This window comes from Sorex fumeus, unplaced genomic scaffold (assembly GCF_029834395.1).
Source record: "Sorex fumeus unplaced genomic scaffold, SorFum_2.1 ptg000063l, whole genome shotgun sequence".
Lineage (NCBI taxonomy): Eukaryota > Metazoa > Chordata > Mammalia > Eulipotyphla > Soricidae > Sorex > Sorex fumeus.
The window spans coordinates 4,413,031-4,432,630 of record NW_026606120.1 but is presented as its reverse complement, the minus strand read 5'-3'; the positions used below and the strand labels follow the sequence as shown (position 1 = coordinate 4,432,630).

The 19,600-nt window shown below is 52.8% G+C and overlaps 5 protein-coding genes across 7 annotated transcripts; 3 read left to right on the top strand and 2 right to left on the bottom strand.

Moving 5' to 3' along the window:
• On the top strand, window positions 1–4,438 carry LY6G6F (lymphocyte antigen 6 family member G6F). The gene is made up of 6 exons (XM_056127841.1): window positions 1–108; window positions 941–1,264; window positions 1,349–1,612; window positions 3,862–4,002; window positions 4,150–4,231; window positions 4,368–4,438. The coding sequence occupies exons 1-6, from the start codon at window positions 57–59 to the stop codon at window positions 4,396–4,398; spliced, it is 894 nt and encodes a 297-aa protein (XP_055983816.1). The 5' UTR covers window positions 1–56; the 3' UTR covers window positions 4,399–4,438.
• A 1,388-nt stretch (window positions 4,439–5,826) lies between these two features.
• LOC130035916 (lymphocyte antigen 6G6e-like) lies at window positions 5,827–7,722 on the bottom strand. The gene is made up of 3 exons (XM_056127842.1): window positions 7,542–7,722; window positions 6,560–6,685; window positions 5,827–6,437 (listed from the first exon to the last, which is right to left on the bottom strand). The coding sequence occupies exons 1-3, from the start codon at window positions 7,591–7,593 to the stop codon at window positions 6,214–6,216; spliced, it is 402 nt and encodes a 133-aa protein (XP_055983817.1). The 5' UTR covers window positions 7,594–7,722; the 3' UTR covers window positions 5,827–6,213.
• Window positions 7,723–9,591: 1,869 nt separating this feature from the next.
• Window positions 9,592–12,106, top strand: LY6G6D (lymphocyte antigen 6 family member G6D). Its single transcript, XM_056128008.1, has 3 exons — window positions 9,592–9,640; window positions 9,750–9,890; window positions 11,883–12,106. Exons 1-3 carry the CDS (start codon window positions 9,592–9,594, stop codon window positions 12,104–12,106), a joined length of 414 nt encoding a protein of 137 aa, XP_055983983.1.
• Window positions 12,107–13,303: 1,197 nt separating this feature from the next.
• LY6G6C (lymphocyte antigen 6 family member G6C) lies at window positions 13,304–15,936 on the bottom strand. Its single transcript, XM_056128080.1, has 3 exons — window positions 15,841–15,936; window positions 14,359–14,469; window positions 13,304–13,743 (listed from the first exon to the last, which is right to left on the bottom strand). Exons 1-3 carry the CDS (start codon window positions 15,890–15,892, stop codon window positions 13,529–13,531), a joined length of 378 nt encoding a protein of 125 aa, XP_055984055.1. The 5' UTR covers window positions 15,893–15,936; the 3' UTR covers window positions 13,304–13,528.
• Window positions 15,937–17,339: 1,403 nt separating this feature from the next.
• MPIG6B (megakaryocyte and platelet inhibitory receptor G6b) lies at window positions 17,340–19,600 on the top strand. 3 transcript variants are annotated; one of them, XM_056127899.1, is made up of 6 exons: window positions 17,340–17,416; window positions 17,633–17,980; window positions 18,226–18,316; window positions 18,611–18,651; window positions 18,785–18,864; window positions 18,994–19,600. In XM_056127899.1, the coding sequence occupies exons 1-6, from the start codon at window positions 17,356–17,358 to the stop codon at window positions 19,096–19,098; spliced, it is 726 nt and encodes a 241-aa protein (XP_055983874.1). In that variant the 5' UTR covers window positions 17,340–17,355; the 3' UTR covers window positions 19,099–19,600. The 3 variants fall into 3 exon arrangements, with proteins under 3 accessions (XP_055983874.1, XP_055983875.1, XP_055983876.1); XM_056127900.1 differs by having other exon boundaries at window positions 18,766–18,864; window positions 18,994–19,112; XM_056127901.1 differs by lacking the exon at window positions 18,226–18,316 and having other exon boundaries at window positions 18,766–18,864.

Here is a 19,600-nt window from a genome sequence, read left to right as displayed (position 1 = left end):
TCTATTTCCTCCCCAGGACACCAGGCCCTGGGCCAGAGGACTTGCAAGCTCTCCTCATGGCAATCTTCCTCTTGCTCCTGTTCCTGTGTATGCCCTCCAATGCTGCAGGTAAGGAGTGAGGGCGGAGAATCTGCAGTTACTGAGGCAGTTGGGAGGGACTGTTTCTCTTTAGGGCTCGGTTCCCCCTGCCTCTAAACTAGTGAAGATCCAAGGACAGTGAGGGCCCATGTTATGATATTTCCTTTAAAAAATAAACACAGACTGGGGCTGGAGCAATATTGCCGTGGGTAGGGCATTGCCTTACACACAGCTGGTCTAGGTTTCATCTCCAAGCCCTGTTGGGAGTGATCCCTGTGTGCAGAGCCAGGAGTAAGTCCTGGGCACCACCGGATATGGCCCATACCCACTGGCTTCCAAAATAAAAGAAGAAAGAAAAGAAATATTGGGGGGCTGGCATGATAGCACAGCGGGTAGGACATTTGCCTTGCACGCAGCTCACCTGGGTTCATTTCCCAGCATCCCATATGGTCCCCCGAGCACCGGCAGGAGTAATTCCTGAGTGCATGAGCCAGGAGTAACCCTTGTGCATCGCTGGGTGTGACCCAAAAAGAAAAAAAAGAAAAGAAAAAGAAAAGAAACATAGGCAAGTCACTATTTTCAGAAAGTGAAAAACAAGAGAAAGAGATATGAGCGTTTATTATTAGTTTCAGCCTTTTCTCTCTTTCTCACAGAGTCCCTCACTTGCTGGGAAAGTGGGCCAAGACCCCTCTACCATTTCCTGTCCACCTTACTTTTGCGTAGCTGTCACTTGAGAAAGGGGCCCACAGCCAGGCCAGTGCTGGGGGGATCCCAGAAAGGGATTTGGGTGATGGGGACGTTGAGGGGCAGAGGACATTGACCTGTTGGAGGTTCCTGGTCTCATGCAGTGCCCTCCCTGCAGACAACATCCAGGCCATCTATGTGGCCTTGGGGGACGCGATGGAGCTGCCCTGTCCTTCGCCACCCGTCCTGCATGGGGACGAGCTCCTGTCCTGGTTCCACAGTCCTGCGGCGGGCTCTTCTACTGACCTGGTGGTCCAAGTTCCAGTGGCCAGGCTGGACCCTGGGAGGCCCGGAAGAGAGGCCAGGCCCAGACTCCTGGGGAACTACTCTCTGTGGCTGGATGCGTCCAGGGAGGGCGACGCCGGGCGGTACTGGTGTGCTGTGCTGGGGCAGCACTACAAGTACCAGAACTGGAGGGTGTATGACATCTCTGTGCTCACAGGTCAGTGGGGATGTGAGGACCAGGGCTTGCTGGGGGTTACGGAAGCCCAGGCAAAGAACTGAGGGGTCCCTCTCTCCTCCACAGGATCCCAGTTTTCTGCAAGGGCTGCTGATGGGACTCTCTGTTCTGTCCTCCTGTGCTCTGTGGTCCCTGCCAGACGCCTGGATTCTGTGACCTGGCTGGAAGGAAGGGGTCCTGTGAGAGGCCATGCACAGCCTTTCTGGAGTGATAGGGCCGCGCTGCTCTTGGTGTGTCCTGGGGATGGGCTTTCTGAGTCCAGGGGCCGCAGGCCAAGAATCATCCGCTGTCTCGTGTCTCAAAACAAAGGGATCATCTTTAGCCTGGCAGGTAAACTGAGGGAGGATATGGGGCAGGAAGTTACCTCTGGAAGTTCCATCCTGTGCCTGCTGGCTAGGGGAGGAGATAGATGAGAGAGGAGGTGAGTCTCTTACTGGCCAGGTCAGAGGCAGTGATTGCTGGTGAAACAAACCCCCTCTGTCCAGGAAGGGCTCTGTGTTCTCACTGGTTGCCTTGGGAACTGAGAAGGGGGTTGGCTAAGTCAACTTTCTGATAGAATAGAGTGTAAGCCAAGATGAGAGGAGGATTCTGGGAGAGTATACATATGTTCAGAAATAGGGGATCTGGGGGCTGGAGCAATAGCACAGCAGGTAGGGCTTTTGCCTTGCACATGGCCGACCAGGGTTCGATTCCCAGCATCTCATATGGTCCCTCGAGCCAGGAGTAACCACTGTGCATAGCTGGATGTGACCCAAGATGTAAAAATAAATAAATAAATAAATAGGGAATCTGGTGGTCATATGCATTTACCAACCTGAAAATGCCCCATTTCATCTGACCTCAGAAGCTAAGCAGGGCAAGACCTGGTTAGAGCTTTTTTTTCTTTTTTTCTTTGATATTTGTAGAATATCCCATAATTGAAAGAAAGGAAGAGAAAGTAAGAATGATTGCTAGGGGAGTTGTCTTTTGAAGAAAATATATTAAAGCACTGATGTTATAATGGCCCATTGATTATGAAAGCAGGAAGCTGGGCTCTATCCCCAGCACTGCATGGTCCCCTATTTATTGTTTTACAATAAAAAGTCTATTATAGGGGCTGGAGACAGAGTACAGGGGAGTAAGGCAGTTGTCTTGCCATGACAAATCTGGTTTGATCCTTGGCATTGCACATGGTCCCTGAGCACTGCCAGGAGTATGCACAGAGCACAGTTGGGTATGGCTCTGTCCCCCACCCCAGTATAGTATAGGTCTGGGGATGTGGCTCTCTGGTTGAGCACATGTCTCAAATGTGTGAAGGCCTGGATTGGGTCCCATTTACTGGATGGTGGAGAACATGATGAATGAATCCATTATATAGGAGGGAGGAGCAAATTGCCTTGAGTTTGGTAAGCAAAAGCCAGTTAATGGGAAGTGAATGGGTCTTAATTTCCTCTACAACTTCAGCACCTAATATGGTACTCAGCATTTGGCAATGAATTGTTGGATATTTTTTGGTTTTTTGTTTGCTTGTTTATTTGGGGTGCCATACCCAGTGGTGCTCTGGGGCCCATCCCAATTTGGAGTTCTGGAATTGCTCCTGGTGGTACTCAGGGGAGTATGCGATGTGGGGGATAGAACCTGGGCCTTTTAAACACCAAGTATGTGCTCTGGTCTCTAGGGCAAAACTCAAAATGCATATGGGATAAATGAATGGAAGAATTAGTAAACAGAAGACACAGAATTATTCTTGAGAGTGATCATTATATAGATCATTATAAAGAAAAATTACGGTTATTGGGGGCCAAAGCAATAGTATAACAAGTCAGGCACTTGCCTTGCTTGCAACTGGCCTGGGTTCAATCCCCAACATTCCATATGGTCCCCCGAACGCTACCAGAAGTGATTCCTGAGTGCAGAGCCAGGAGAGATCACTGAGTATTACTGGGTGTGGCCCAAAAACACTGTCACTGTCACTGTCACTGTCCTCCCATTGTTCATCAACTTGCTCGAGCGGGCCTAGTAATGTCTCCATTGTGATACTTCTTACTGTGTTTGGCATATTGAATACGTCATGGGTAGCTTGCCAGGCTTTGCTGTGAGGGCGAGATACTCTCGGTAGCTTGCCGGGCTCTAAAACAAACAAACAAAAATTTAATTATGATGGTGCTTGCTCTGGAGTTAGCTGGGAGGGCATTGCCATTCTTTCTTTCTTTCTTTCTTTCTTTCTTTCTTTCTTTTTTTTTTTTGCTATTTGGGTCACACCCGGCAATGCACAGGGGTTACTCCTGGCTCATGCACTCAGGAATTACTCCTGGTGGTGCTCGGGGAACCATATGGGATGCTGGGAATTGACTCTGGGTCGGCTGCATGCAAGGCAAATGCCCTACCTACTGTGTTATCACTCCAGCCCTGCCATTATTTTCTGCTGTTGACTCACAGAGTCAAGCTGACAGGTATAGAGTGGGAACAAGTGGGGTGGTGAGTATTGGGCAGAAAGAAGTTGAACCATTAGACTTTGGGGGAACCCTTTCTTTGGGACCTAAGAACATATCTCCCGTCACTGTCTCCTTCCTCCTCTGTCTCATCTTGTCCCATTGCAGCTCCCGTGGATGCCTCCCCTGGCCTCTGTGCCCCATCGATAGGCTGGGATGTGCCCTGGATCCTGGTGTTTTTGCTGATAGCTGGCCTGATGATCACCATCCTGATGCTTAGTTTTATGCTTTGGAGGCGGAGAGGGCAGGGCGTCCAGTACAGAGGTGAGTCTCTCCTCCCAGAGGGAAGAATAATTAGGTAGGTCAGAGGAAAGGACTGGGACCACATATCCGGGAGGAGAGAGTAGGGAACAAAACTCCGAGCTCTCTAGTAACTTCTCTGCTGCTTCCCATTAGGTTCCTCCCCTCCAAATACCAAGATCCCTCAATTCAAACCTGAAGTCCAGGTCTATGAGAATATCCATTTGGCTCATCTAAGGTAAGGAACAACTAAGGGGCGGAGGATTAAACCCCAGGCAGGGGTGGGGGTGGCATGGGGCTGGGGTTCTTGTTCCTGAAGTGAATGAAGTATGCAAGTACGCTTATTCTGTCTTTCTGCTTCATTAAACCCACAGCCCACCTGTCCTCAAGACCAGGTGTCCGTGACATTTTCTCCTGAGCAGTGTGACCTGCTCTCCTGGCCATCAGGCACTTGAAGGATTCCTCAAAATCTTGGCACGGGGGCGTGGGTTGTGCTTCATCACAGTCCATCTGGTCCTAGGAGTCAGTCTCTGTGATGTGTGTGTGTGTATTTGTGTGTTTGTGTGCTGACCTGGATTCACTATCTGACATCCCAGATGGTTCCCTGAGCCCCCGAGCACTGCCAGCCAGGAGTGCAGAACCAGGAATAAGTCCTGGTCACACCAGGTGTGGGCCAAATCTCCCCCTCAAAAAAAAAAAAAAAAAAAAAAAGCACTCATCCTGGATCCAGAGAGATTAACAGGAGTTAAGGAATTTTCCTTGCATTCCACTGATCCTGATTTCAATCCCCAGCACCACATATGGTTCCCTGAGCACCACGAAGGGTCACTCCTGAGCACAGAGCTAGGAATGTCCCTGAGCATAGCAGGGTGTGGCCCCAACTCTCTCTGTGTCAAAGAAGAAGCACTTGTGAACAACGTAATCCAGAAAAAGGTGTGTCTCCTTGTCTTAAAGCATTTGGTGGGCAGGGCAGCGATAACCCAAAGTATCAGGGGACTAAGGGGAACCAGTTTGGGGTTACAGAAAGGGGAGGACTGAGCAGAGAAGAATTCAGGACAGGAGAATTCATCCTGGGGAAAATGAGGAAAAGAGAAGGAAAGAGGATGGCTCCTCTCACAAGAGAAGCTGGCAGAACAAGCACTCTTAATCAACTCCAGGCTTCCTCACAACGGAGAGAGGAGACTGATCCAGGAAGGGTGTCCCTACTCCACCCCCACCCGAAGGCAGCCCCCCAAGCCCTTATCCTAGGCACTGCACTGTAGCATCCGGAGCAGTGAGCAGCTTATCACCACCCCGACATCCTGAGAGCCCGGAGGTCAGTCTATCTCCCCTGGGACATGGAGCCACGGAGGCGAGTGGGCAGATCCTGAGGGTGCGCAATGGAGTTCTGTGTGCTATCCTCGCTATGGACCATGGGCAAGTCTAGGCTTGTGAGACGGGGAGGACACAGAAGTTCCCAGCATCCTCCAGCTCCCAGTCTCAGGCAGAAATGACCTGAATCCCACGAGACACACCCTCAGAGAGGCTGCTTTGTGGGTGTCCTCTTGTGATTCTGCTCAAGATTGGCTCTCACCAGAGAGAAGCTGTCTCCAAAGTCTCACCCTAAGCCCTCATGCTGTGGTGAAGCTTCAACTAAGCTGTTGGCAAGACAGAGGATGTGAATGACACAGGAGAATTAGGCGAAAGTTATCATTCAGGTTCTAGCCTCACCCACCGTGTCAGAGTCTGCTCTCAGAGAGAGAGGACAAGCATACATGGATGGAAACACACACACACACACACACACACACACACACACACACAGCAAAAGAGTAGTGTTACCAGATCCCAAATAGCACTTTTATTAAATTTGCTCTTGCTAGTCCCCTGAATCCTCCTTCCCAGGGTCCTGACCTACCCACAAGCATCTTTCCTAGCAATTCCCTATCCTGGGACTTCCAGTTCCATTGGAAGTCTTTGCGTTGCTAGAGATCTGGGACTGGGCAAGACCATCCACAATGGGCATCTAGGAAAGGCAGAAGACATGGGTCACGTGTTCTTTAGGAGGCTAGCCTCTGGGCTGGCACATTGTCCAGAGGAGTCAGGGAGGCATCTGTGAAGGTGTTGGGTAAAGGTGGGAGGTCTCTGTACAAAATCAGGTTCTTGGGAGTACGTCAAAGTGGTGAGTGGGTGTTTCTGGGAGCAGGGTTGGGAGAGGAGTTCTGGGCTGAGGGCAGGAGGCTAGAAGAGGAGGTGACCTCCACAGGTGAGGCTGATCAGGAGGCAAAGCAAGGCAGTGAGGAGGGGGTTGGGGAGCCGTTGCAGGCTGTTGGCAGCGTTGCACAGATCCTTCTCACAACAGTGGTGTCGCAGATCATAGGAGCGTAACCAGTAGGTGGTATGACCAGGCACCGAGCACTCGGCCCGTGGGAGGCAGCCTTTCCGCTGGATGATCTCATTCTGATCTGTGGGGCAAAGGCAGAGTGAGATGGGGGCAGAGGGGGCCAGGACCAGGGGTAGAGGAAAGGCAGACCTGAGGAGGGAGGGGAAGGACCAGGAAAGGGGCCATTAGACCCCAGAGTCCTACCTGAGGTGCCGACACTGATGCCACAGACTTCATTTTCCTGACACTGGGTAGGAATCGGGTAGCAGGGTTTGGCGAAGCTGCAGGTATAACACTGGAGCCGCCCCCAGGCAGGGGAAGTGGCGAGGCCTGTGGGAGCAGGAGAATCAGGGAGGGAGGAGAAGCAAACAGGCCCAGCGAGGCCAGCCCAGATCTGAGACAGGGGTGCCCAGAGGCAGCATGGGGCGGGGAAAGGGTGAGGGGTGGTGGGGAAAGAAGGGCAGACAGAAGTAGAAAAAGGGGGGACTGGAGCGATAGCACAGCAGGTAGAGTGTTTGCCTTGCATGAGGCCGACCCGGGTTCGATTCCCAGTATCCCATAGGGCCCACCGAGGACCTCTAGGAGTAATTCCTGAGTGCAGAGCCAGGAGTAACCCCTGAGCATCGCCAAGTGTGACCAAAAAAAAAAAAAGCAAAATTAAAAAAAAAGAGAGAAGTAGAAAAAGGGACGGGAGGGAAGGGAGACAAGGCACAGAGGCAAGAGGGTTAAGAGGAATTGTCAGAGAAGCACAGATGTGAGCAGAAGAGAAGCAGAGAGGAGCTGAGAGAATGATGCCAGAAGCCAGACAGGGGGTGGCAGGGAAGGAAGAAGTTAAACAGATGGTGCCAGAGAGAGATGAGAAAACAGGAACTGGCATGTATTGGGGTGGGGGGGTGGGCAGCAAAGCAGCAAACAGTGAGCCAAGGTACAGGGCACACAGTGGCTTGTCAGAGATCCACAGGAAGAGACAGTTATCTGCAAACACCTTTGAAAGGAAACTTCCTGTTGCCCCTTATAAGGCTGGTCTGTGGCCACTCCCAGCAGATCTCCTCTCGAAAGCCCAAAGCCCATTCAGTTCGCTCCTTGCCTTTTCCTAGCCCTTTCTCCTCAACCCACGGGTTCCTCCACAACCCCCCAACCCCTGCCCCCCCTTTCCTGCCCCCTCTTCCCTGCCCCTGCCCCTTACCCAGAGCCCCACAGAGGAAGAGGCTGTAGAGGAAGGTGCTGGAAGTACCCATGGCGGAACCTGGGGCTCAGAAGCCTGGGAGACTGTGAGCTGCACCCCAAGGTCCTGAGAGTTGAGGAGTTGGAGCATCTGAGGCAGGGAGGGACAAGTAGGCAAACACACCTAAGGAGTGAATCCGGAGAGGCGGAGAACCTGGATTCCCCGCCTGCCTGCCTGCCATGCGGGCCCTGCCCCCTGCTTGGCTGGCGTTCCCTCGCCTTGAGGGTCCTCTGAGGGTTTGTCAGCTGTGTCTGCCACTCCCGAGCGCTGTCTGCCACCTTGCGAGCGCTCCTCTCCCTCTCCCCAGACTCCAGCAGTTCGCAGCCCTCGCAGCTCGGCTCCCTTTTGCCGTCTCTCCACCCCACCCCACTGCGTTTGAGCCTCCCAAGGTCACCCTCCTGAGCACGCAGTTGTGCCAAAGCGGAGCGAGTGTTTAAGGTACAATCAATGATGCCCTGGCCGCCCTCCCTCCACACCCCAACAAAGCCCAACTCCGGAAGGAAGGACCCCACCCAGCTTCAGATCCCTTTGATTCCCCCAAGCCTCAACATTGCTACCCCATAATTATCCCTCACAGCTTTATTACCTTGGAGGAAAGAATTCATCACAGATGGGGCCAGAAGGTCGATGTGTTTCCACTGGGAGGGAGAGATTATGGAAACAAAATTTTGGGGTGGTGGTGGTAGAATTTGGATGACAAACGGGCTGGAGAGATAGTACAGTGGGTAGGGCACTTGCCTTGCATATGGCTGGCTGAGTTCAGTCCCCAACAACGCATAGTCTCCTGAGAACTGCCAGTAAGCCCTGAGCACTGCCAAATGCGGCCCAAATCTCTCCCACCACAACCAAAAAGCGAGATAGAGGTGGGAGGGGAGCTGCATTTGGGGAATCAGGGTAGGGCTCTAGCAGGAGTAAGACTTGGGGGCAGGAAGGGGTGAGGAGTAGAGGGGACTCAGATACTCATTGAGCAGAAATTTCCAAACCTTTTTAATCTCAAGATTCCTTTACATTCTTCAACATTACATCAACATTACAAAAGACACAACAGCCCCTTCTTTATTGTTAGAAATCAAAACAGAACTTCCTAATAGATTCATTTAAAAATAAAAATAACCTGTTGCATGATGACAAAAAGTCTTGTGAAAAATAGTTTGCCACAGGGTGAGAAGATTGACATTGTTCTGCGTTCTGGGATTGTCTGATGTCAGGTTTAATAGAAGATGCTGGGGGGCAGAGCCATAGTACAGCAGGTAGGGTGCTTGCCTGGCATGTGGCTGACCCAGGCTCAATCCCTGGCACCGTGTATGGGCCCCCAGACTCACCAGGACTGATCCCTGAGTGAGCACTCTCCAAAACGGCAACAACAGAAACTAAAAAAAAAAAAAAAATAAGATGCTGTACTTTCCTCTCTGGGCCGGAACGATAGCACAATGGGTAGGGCGTTTGCCTTGCACGTGGCCAACCGGGGGTTCGATTCTTCCATCCCTCTAGGAGAACCCGGCAAGCTACCGAGAGTATCCTGCCAGCGCGGCAGAGCCTGGCAAGCTCTTCGTGGTGCATTCGATATGCCAAAAACAGTAATAACAAGTCTCACAAAGGAGACATTACTGGTGCCCTCTCGAGCAAATTGATGAACAACGGGAGGACAGTGCTACAGTGCTACTTTCCTCTCTGCTTATGCATCTACTCTGCTGAGATATGGCTTTGGCGGAAGTCTAGGATGAACAGCCGACTTCACACAGATGTCTGGAAAAGGAAGATCCATATGGACCCACAGGAAGTTTAGGGGCCCAGTTTCAGAATCACTGCAGAGGATGGTGGCACAGGTGCTCAGAGCTCATTCTCCTTAAGGTGCCCCTCCCTGTCCCCATTGGGGCCCCTGGTTCCTGCTGGGGGAGACTCTTTCCTGCCCTTTTTATTGCCCTGTAAAACCCAAGGCAAGGGGGATATAAGACTGGCAGAGGGCGGAAGGGAGGGGGGGCGGGAGGGAGGGCCGTCCCAGGACTACACCATGAGCCCCGGGCTGATCCTGCTGTGCGCCCTGCTGGGTGCTGCCTCGGGTAAGGAGGCCACTGGGCAAAGGCACCTCACTTCTCTCGCTTTTCCGGCAGGCCTGACCCCTCTGCTGGCGGTGAGAGCCCAGCTCCAGAACTTTCTCTCTCCTGCCAGGAAACCGTATGCGGTGCTACGACTGTGGCGGGGGCTCTGGCAACTCCTGCAAGGAGACGGTGATCATGTGCGGTGAGGGCGAACGCTGTGGCTTCCTGGATCGCAAACCCCAACAGGGACAGAACAAGCTCCCTGCCAACCGTGAGTTCATTTTCCCCTCTCCTTCTTCTTCCCTGCCTCCATTCCCTCTTGGGTCTTTTGGCTTCCAGAACCTTCCACACTCAGTCTAGCTCTGGGCAGATGGTGGCTCTGTCAGAGCAGAGCAAGCTGAAGCCCGTTCTGGCTCCTGGAAGCCCAAGTCCATGTGCTCCTACCTCCCTCTTCTGCCTCCAGAGACTCCCCTAGACCTGGTCACTCAGGACTGATTGAAGAAAGCTCTGTGCCCTGAAACCAGGCACCCAACTATTAGAGCAAACTCCAACTTTTCAGCATTTGCTAAGGACCAGGGAGGCATGTACCTTGTTTAATTTTTTTTTTTCCTTTTGAGTCACACCCGGTGATACTCAGGGGTTACTCCTGGCTCTGCACTCAGGAATTACTCCTGGCAGTGCTCCAGGGACCATATGCTGGAGAACCAATCCACACTGGCTCTACCTGCTATACTATTGCTCTCACCCCATACCAGGTTTAATTTTTTATCTTGAAATAATTTTGGAAGGAATTTTGGCCATACCTGGCAGGGCTCAGGAGCTGCTCCTGTTTTTGTCTCAAGGGTCATTCCTGGCAGTGCTCAGAGATCAAGCCAGGGTCTGCCGCATATAAGCTTTCACCCCTGGACAGTTTCTTTGGCCCCTATCTTGAAATAATTTTAGATGGACAGAACAGTTGTAAAAATAATACAGGCCTTTTCGATGTCCTTCATCTAACTTCCTTTAATGTTAATATCTTCCACAGACAGAGTATAATGATCAAAGTTGGAAAAGAACATTGTCAGTGGAGCCAGAGAGTTAGTATAGAGGGTAGGACACTTGCCTTGTATGTAGCAGACTTGAGTTCAATATAGTTCCCTACTTCCCCAGCCCTGAGCACCTCTTGGTGTGTGGCTACACACACACACACACACACACACACACACACACACACACACACACACACTGTCACCGTCCTCCCATTGTTCATCGATTTGCTCGAGTGGGCACCAGTAATGTCTCTATTGTGAGACTTGTTGTTACTGTTTTTAGCATATCGAATACGTCACGTGTAGCTTGCCAGGCTTTGCCGTGCAGGCACGATACTCTCGGTAGCTTGCCAGGTTCTCCGAGAGGGGTGGAGGAATCGAACCCGGGTTGGCCTGAGTCGGCCGCGTGCAAGGCAAACAAACGCCCTACCCTCTGTGCTACTGCTCACACACACACACACACACACACACACACACATACACAAAAAATAGAAAGAAAGAAAAGAAAAACATTATGATATTGTTATCTAACAGACCTTATTCAATTTTGCCAGTTTTTTTCACTTTGTTTTTGTTATTGTTGTTCAGGACCCAAATCATAATTCCATGTTGCATTTAGCCCTTTGCTTTTTGGGGTCACACCTGGAAGGGCTGGGGGGTGTTACTCTCTGTCAGGTACTGGGGAAAGGAACAGCTCTGAATGTTCCTGCTTGCAAAAACAGTCCTTTGTGCATTTACCCAGCCCTTGATGTTGTTTTATAGAACAGCCCTCAGTTTGGATGTATCTGGTATTTTTTCATGATTAGATAGAAGTGAGGAGTTTTTTTTTTGTCTGTTTTTTTGTTTTTTTTTTCTTTTTGGGTTGCACCCGGTGATGCTCAGGGGTTACTCCTGGCTTTGCACTCAGGAATCACTCCTGGCGGTGGTTGGGGGACCATATGGGATGCTGGGAATCGAATCCAGGTTGGCCGCATGCAAGGCAAACGCCCTATTGCTCCAGCCCCAGAAGTGAGGAGTTTTTGACAAAATCATAGAAGTCTTGTTGACCCTTTTCATGGAGCTTGTGTGTGTGTGTGTGTGTGTGTGTGTGTGTGTGTGTGTTTTGTTTTGTTTTTTGGAGAAAGAGAGTCCCTTTACACCCTTGGAAATTAACATCTGCTCAGAAATTACCTCTTGCCCAGCAAGCAACTCTTGAAGCCAGGAGTCTAACACTCTGGTCTCATTCTCTCACTCAGCCCCAGTGACCTTTATTCATCACCATCCGGCCTGTGTGGCTTCCCATCATTGCAATCAAGTGGAAACAGAGCTGGTAGGAGACGTGACTTACACAACCCAGAGAGACTGCTGCATCGGAGACCTTTGCAACAGTGCCGTGCCAAGCACCATGGCCTCTGCATGCATCACGGCTGTGGCAGCCGCCGCCCTGGCATGGCTCTTGCCTGGACTGTGGTTGAGATAGCAGGAGTAAGGGGAAGGGATATGAAGAAGGGAAGCAGAGAATGAAGGACATATGAGCAGGCAGTACCGGATACTCCTCTGTGGACCATTAAAATCTACTCACCACCTTAGAGTTGCCTGGCAAATTCCTTCTATCTTTTGTTGATGCAAGGGTTGAAGGAACACAATGGGAGACCAAACGTGAACTGGGAGGTTACCAAAGGCCACTGGGCTCACCTACGAAGGTGCACTTTTTTTTAAGCGGGGCACACCTGGTGATGATCAGGGGTTACTTCTGGCAGTGCTCAGGGGACTTATTGGATGTTAGGGGTGGGATTCAAATGCAGGTCACTGTGTGCAAGGCAAACACCTTATACACTGTTCTATCTCTCCAGTCTCTATACTTCTTCATTAAACCCCAAAGGAAAAGGGATATTATGTCAGAAATGACTCCTGAATCCAGTTGCTAGGGGGTTCTCCTTAGCAACAAGGATTTTACTGAGGGCAGCAGGCGAGGGAGTGGGTGAGGGTCCCCAGTATTCTCTCGGCCTGGCTGTCCAGGCTTGTTCCCCTTTTCTTCATTTGTAGCTTGGCCTCAGAAGGCTGTTTTGAATGGACAACACAAGCAAGAACATAGTTGCTTAGTAACCAGCCCAGGCAAGGTCTCCAGGGTCTCGGGCCCATCCCTTCCTCTTTCTTACCCTTTCTGGAAGCCCGCAGGTCAGGCTGCACATCATTGGCGGTACATCAGAGGTGTGGCCTCTGTTTGGGATAGGGATTGTTTCTCCAAACACTGGGACCAGTGTGCCTCCCCCAGGTACTGGAAGGGAAGATGGTGGCCTGAAAAACTTGTTTCTCCATTTGCCCAGCCTGGCCTCCCAGGGAAACTCCCTGAAGGATTCCAGGGTGAAGGTAGGATTCCAGAGTGAAAGGGAGGGGCTGTGTGTTATTCCCAAGAGGGGTCTTCAGACAATAAATGCACAATTTCTCAGACCCAGAATAAATTTATTATTCAAAATGGAAAAAGGTAAGCATGGGGACGGGGTACACTGGCAATCAGGGTTTGAGGGAACAGCCCCAAATGATCAGGTCCTTCCTCGGAGCCTCCAATGGAGACAAGTGAGAAGCCCCATTTCAGGACTAGACCCCAATCGCTTCCATGTAGAGCACAGGTGAGTGCAGGAGGCAAAGTGGGGACTCCTTCTAGGAGGCAACTTCTAATGGTCTATAGGGAAATGGAAGGGACTTGATAAAAAGAGAGTAGAGGGGAGGGAGGGAGAAGATGGACAGGGAGACCACTCTCTAATTAAAGAAATGTGAAGGATCTGGAGAAATGCTTTTTAGAGCAAAGATGGTGAGGGTGAGACCCTTCTGGAAAGCCAGGGCACAGGGAGCAGGGCTCAGGCTAAGGCAGGTGGGAAGAGAGGCAGCCATGGACAACGTCTCAGTGCAGCAGCCAGAGACCAACACCAGCCAATGAGGCGAGGAAGACAAGGGAGAGGGCAGGGGTGGGCCGAGGGGCTGGGTTATTGCAGTTGTCCTTATCGCAGCAGGTGGTATTGTAGTTGAGGCCCAGCTTGTGGACGGTTTGGTTGAAGGCCTCCCGACAGGGCTCTTCCGGTGTGCCACATCGAAGGTTGGAGTAAATCCACATCCGACCTGGGGGTAGAATGGGCAGTGGAGTCAGCTAAAACAAGGGATCTGGGCAAGCCTGGGTCCACCTCCCCAACTCAGGCACCCAACCACCCAGGCCCCCTTCCTTCCTTCCACCTCTAGTCCTGATTCTGCCTTTCTCTGTCTCATCACAGTCATCTTCCTCTTTCACTTCCTTCCCTACCCTTTACCCCAATCCCCTTTCTGTCCCTAGCTGGCGATGGGTATTAAGCCCAGTGATTGTCCCTTTCTGAGGCTGTTTGCGCCATGGAATAATGATAATTATAACATCCACAGTGGTTATGAACATGACTTGAAATGACCTATGTTAAAAACCCATCATCCTGGGTCATTTACTGTCATTTCTATGATTTTTCCCTTTCTTCTTTGGTTTTAGGCCTGGTTGGTTCAGTTTTCAGGTGGAGTCTCCCATCAGCCCAGCCTCCTCTCCTCACTAAAGAAGAAGTATTGGGGCCAGGGAGCAGTTCAGTGCCCCCCCAGCACTACATTGTTCCTCCCACACCCTTGGGAACAAACCCTGAGCACTGAGCTGGGAGTAGCCACTGAGCACTGAGTACTACTGATGTGCCTATCCCTCTGAAAGAAAAGAAAGCATGTTACCAAGGTACACATTAGTTGTCAGGCATTTGTGTCCTGGTTCCAGGCGACAGGACTGCCGGTCCACACAGCCCAGCACGGGGACCTTGTAGCAGGAATGACAGCGAATGTCAGCTGCAAAGACATAAGTTAGTTGAGGTGATGGGGTGTCTGAGTCACCTGGGAATGAGCTGCGCTTGGGGGTAGGGTGGAGAAGAGCCAATCTTGTAGGTGTTTCAACCTGTTTGGTCTGGTAGGCAGGTGAGTAATGCAGAAAAAGTGGAAGTAGGTGAGGGTGGAGTTGTTGCTCTGGGAATGGCCCACGCCCTAAATCTTTCCCTCCACCCCATCTGAGGATGAGTCAAGAGGGGTAAGCGCTAACAACAACAGTGAGGGGCCGGCTGGGGAGAGATGGAATGTGAGGATACTGTGGAAAGGAATGAAGAAGATGAGGCAGAAGATAAAGGAATTCAGAAGTCATAGACAGAGACTTGGGGGCAGGAAGAAATATTAAAAATAAAAACCATGGTGGTTCCAACAAAAGCAGAAATGGCTCTCAACTCAACTGGCAGAAAGTCACCTTTGGCCAGCTTGGGCAATGGACGTTTAACTTTCCAGGGCTGCCAAGAGCGTGGGAAGAGGCATTCGAGCTGAATGGAATCCTCTCACCCCCGGCAAGTCTCTGACAGAAAGGAACAGTGTCTGGGAGACAGTTCACCAGATCCCATTTGGGCATCTTGCCAAAACAGAGAGGGTGGATGCAGAAGGTGGCACCCACCAAACTCCCTGCCTCAGCTAGTTTAAAGTTGGGGTGTGCATGGTTTAGTGAAGGAAAGATCAGTGCAGAGTGGAGGAGCCTAGGAAGGCACCTCGGTGAAGCCCCCTAGCCCCTGCCCAAGCAGCCTGGCGTTCGCTCCCTGAGTGGCAGGAGAAATCTCTTTTCCTCTGGAGGTTCTATGAGGCCATTGGAATCCTCCAGAAAGCTTGTGTCCCTGGGGGTATGTGACCCAGAGGGAGCAGAGGAAAGGTCACTGCTGAGGAACAAAAAAGAAAGTCCCAGTGGAGCAGGTAAGAGGGTGGGGCGAGAAGGAATCCGCAGGGTGAATGCCTGGGTTCTGAGTGGATGCCCCACCGAGTGCCAGGAGAACAGAGAGCAGGGAAGCGGGATCCTGGGCAGATGTGTATCAGTGCGGCCAGCAGCACCGGCTGGCGGTTTCTGAGAAGGAGGACCTTGGAGTGGGAACCAAGGAAGCATGAGCCCTAGCAGGTTAGAGGGGTCTTCTTGGAGGTGGGGAGGAATCTGGAGAATCAGCCAGAGGAAGGTCCTTGAGCACTGGACCAAGAACCCTGACCTCAGGATTCTGTCCTGGGGGCACGAAGGGCTTGAGCCATTTGGGGTACCAGAGCTTGGAATCCTGAGTGGGGCTAGTGTGAGGGGGAGAGTGGGTCAGGGTATAAAAGTCCTGACTGGGAAGGTCCCCGGTTCTTCGGGATCCCAGTGCTTACCTGAGACCCAGCACAGCAGAGAAAGCAGGATGAGCAGCGCGAAGCCTTTCATGGCGAGGGTCCTGGGAACAGCGGCAACTGTAGCACCTTCCGAGATTCTGGGGGATCTGGCTCTGAGAGTTGAGAGGTCTTTTTGCAATTTATAATCCCAACGGTCCCTCCCTTCCCTGCCTCAGGTGGCCCCTCCTCCATTTACGTACAGCTGACAGCTGACGGAGGAAAAGACCAGAGTTGGGGAGCGGCTGAGGACTGGGTGAGGCTGTGGGAATGAGAGAAAGGAGGGGTGAGGGGAGGGGCACAGATGGCCAACTCCATTTTGGTTGTCAGTTTCAGGCCAGGACCCTCCACTCCCGGCCTTAACCTGACGGCCTTGCTTGTTCATTCCTTTGAAGAAGAGTCAGCCAAGGCCCTTGTGCTGGGTCCACTGGTTTTTGAGAAATGGACAGTAGGGTGTGATCTACAATGACCACCAAATTTGGGGCCCTGGAGGGCAGAGATTATGTGAGTAGAAATTGAGGGATCATATTAATCTTTTCCTAACATCTACTCGGTTCTGGGATGAAGCAATAGGGTTCGTGAAGTCACGAAGATTTTCTGTGATGTTGTGGCTACAAAGGCAGGGGGTGAAACTGCTTGCTAAAGAGAGGCCACCTCCATCCTCCTGAAGGTCCTTCGCCTTGCCCTGGCCCTACTAGGGCCAGGCATGAACTCAGTTTCTCCTGGACCAGAGAGGGCCTCTGAATCCCTGGTGTGGGGTATACTCACTTGTCCAAAGTGCCTTTCCCATTAAAGCCTGCTGTTTGGGTGGGGCACCTAACACTGCGAGGGTAGCGTGGGCACAGAGAGGTGAGGTAGAAGCTAAAATAAGAATAGAACAATAACAATGGCAAGCACTGGAGTAGCATTCCTGTGTGCACAACTCCAGGCATATTTTGTATTTTTTTTTTTTTGACTTTTTGGGTCACACCCTGCAATGCTCAGCGATTACTCCTGGCTCTGCACTCAGGAATTACTCCTGGCGGTGCTCGGGGGACTATATGGGAAGCTGGGAATCAAACCCAGGTTGGCGCGTGCAAGACAAACGCCCTACCCACTGTGCTACGGTTCCAACCCTAGGAATATTTTGTATATTTAGTTCTCATGTTACTCTTTGAGGTAGGTGCATTTAACTTCGTTTTTCACGTGAGCAAAGAGGCCCCAGAAGAGTAAGCAACTTGCCCACATTACGCAGCTGGTAGCCGAGGGAATATCAGGATTTGAGTTCATGTAACTGGCATCAGAATCCCAGATGTTGCCGGCAACAGGAGGCTGAGTTAAAGGAAGTGAGGCACAGTTGAGCCAGCTGGTTTTAAACAGCATTCCAAGAAGGACGGGGCAGATGGTGGCCAGGCCCTTCTTCTTCTTATCAGGCCGCACAGACCCTAGATGCCCGGTCCTCTTCCTCCCGCATCCCCCCAGCTTCCCCCGACTGCCCCGCTGATTCACTTGTCCGTCTCCACTGGCCACATCCCAGCCATGGCCCTGTTTCTGCAGCTGCTACCGCTGCTGCTGTCCAGGAGTCAAGGGGACCCTGGGGGTAAACGACCCCTGGGGAAACTGTGATGGAGGAAAGACTGGGGAGGGGGGGCTTCTGGTGGTGTTGGGGTGTGGGGAAGGTCGTAGAGCATAGAAGAGAGCAGGCAAGACCAGTGTGTGAGGGGGTAAGGATGGGGTGGGAGGCAGTCTTGTGGGCGGGGGGACTGGCTGTAACCTCCGCATTCCCCACCCCCGTCTCTCCCCCCCACCCCTCCAGCTGCACTGGACGGCAGCCCCGGGGACCGGGTGAATCTCTCCTGTGTGGGGGTCTCGCATCCCATCCGCTGGGCCTGGGCGCCGAGCTTTCCGGTCTGCAAGGGTCTGTCCAAAGGCCGCCGCCCGATCCTGTGGGCCTCGGCGACTGCGACCCCCACGGTGTCTCCGCTCCAGCCCTTCGCGGGCCGCCTCCGCGCCCTGGACCCGGGCATTCGACGGCTGGAGCTGCTCGTGAGCGCCGGGGACTCGGGCACCTTCATCTGCAGGGGCCGCCAAGAGGACGAGAGTCGGACGGTGCTTCACGTCCTGGGGGACGGGCCCGACTGCAGGGCTCCGCGGCCGACCCAAGGTACGTCGGGGGGCTTCGCGCACTTAACCCGAACCCCCCCAGCCCGGGCGTGCGGGAGGGCTCGACTGGCCCCGGAGGGTGAAGACTGTTCTGGAGGGAACAGCTGCCTTCCGCGAGCCAGCCCCCGTGGCCACCGCACCCAGGAGACATTTTTAGGATCCGTCTGTCTTGGACCCTTCTTCAAACTCTGGTTTTCATGAACGCTGTCTCCGTCCTTGGTCTCCAACATCCCTCCCTGTCCCCAGGGTCCGTGTACCCCCAGCTCCTGATCGCGCTGCTGAGCGTGGGGCTGCTGCTGGGACTCGGGGCGTTGGGCGTGGCATGCTGGTGGCGCAGGTGAGCGCGGGGCGGGGCCTGGCCTGGGGGTCGCGAGTACCGGCGGGAGGGGCTGAACCCGAACCCCCGCTGCGAGAAGAGCTGGAATCCGAGCCCTTGGGGGCTGGCTCCGAGGAACTAGGTGGCGGCGGGGGTGGGGTGGGGGTGGGGGTGGGGGAATGTTAGAGCTCGGCGACGAGCCTCGGATGTTGGTGGTGGTGGGGGAGGGGAGGGTTGTTGTTTTGCGGACCCGAGTCCCCAGGTTGTAGGTGGCGGCGGCCTCTGCGCTTTCCCTGATCTCCGCATCCCCTACAGGCGCTGGGCCCCGCACCCGCTTCCACCACACCCCCGATCTGGTGAGACTAACTCCTCCCCGCGTCCCTCCTGCCTCCACATTCCCTGCCCCTAATTCCTGAGTCTGAGCCCTTGCCGGGAGCAGACAAGTTGGTCACCTTCTCTCAATCCTTCAGCTCTGTCCCCCCCACATAGCTCCACTCACGGAGGAGCCCCAGAGGCCAGTAAAGGAGCAGGAGGAGCCTAAGATCCCGGGGTACCTGGACCCGGAGCCGGTAAGGATGTGGGACTATGGGAGAGGAGAAGGGGCGGACCAGAATCCCTGAGGAGAATGGACCAAGGGCCCTGGTCGAACCGAGAGAGTGGGACTGCTGAGCCCTTCCTGCCTCGCTCCTCTCCTTCAGAGCCTGCACTACGCAGACCTGGACCAGATGGCCCTCAGGAGGTCCTGCCGCTTGTCCCCTGCGGTCCCGGGGGATGCCTCCACCATCTATGCCATTGTGGTTTGAAGGGAAGCCCTTACTCCAGACCTCAGCCTGCGGGCTGCCCCAACCCTCTTCTTGGCTCCACACTTGGAAAAAGAGGCCTCATGGCATAGAAGTGAGCAGTAAGCTGGGGGCCAGGAGACTGGGCTTCAGGCTTCTGATCTGGCTTCTTCCGTTGTCCCTATCCTGTATAGCTTCCCTATCTTCTTCGCCTTGGTATGCTTTAATACGAAGACATCCACCACTCAAAAGTAGTTGCCCCATCTGTTTCTTCTCCCTGCCCCACCCCACAGTAAAACTCTTAGAACCAAGAGATCTCTTACTCCCAACACTCCACTTTTCACTTACTGCAACTGCTCATCTGCTCTCTGTCAGGTTGCCAAAGACATAATGGCCACTCCCAGGAGACATTTTTAGCATTCATCTGGCTTGACTTGGATTGCTCTTAAGTCAGACTTTTGGAGGCCTGGAGAGGCAGTACAGTAGGTAGGGCACTTGCTTTGTAAGCGACCCACCTGGGTTTGGT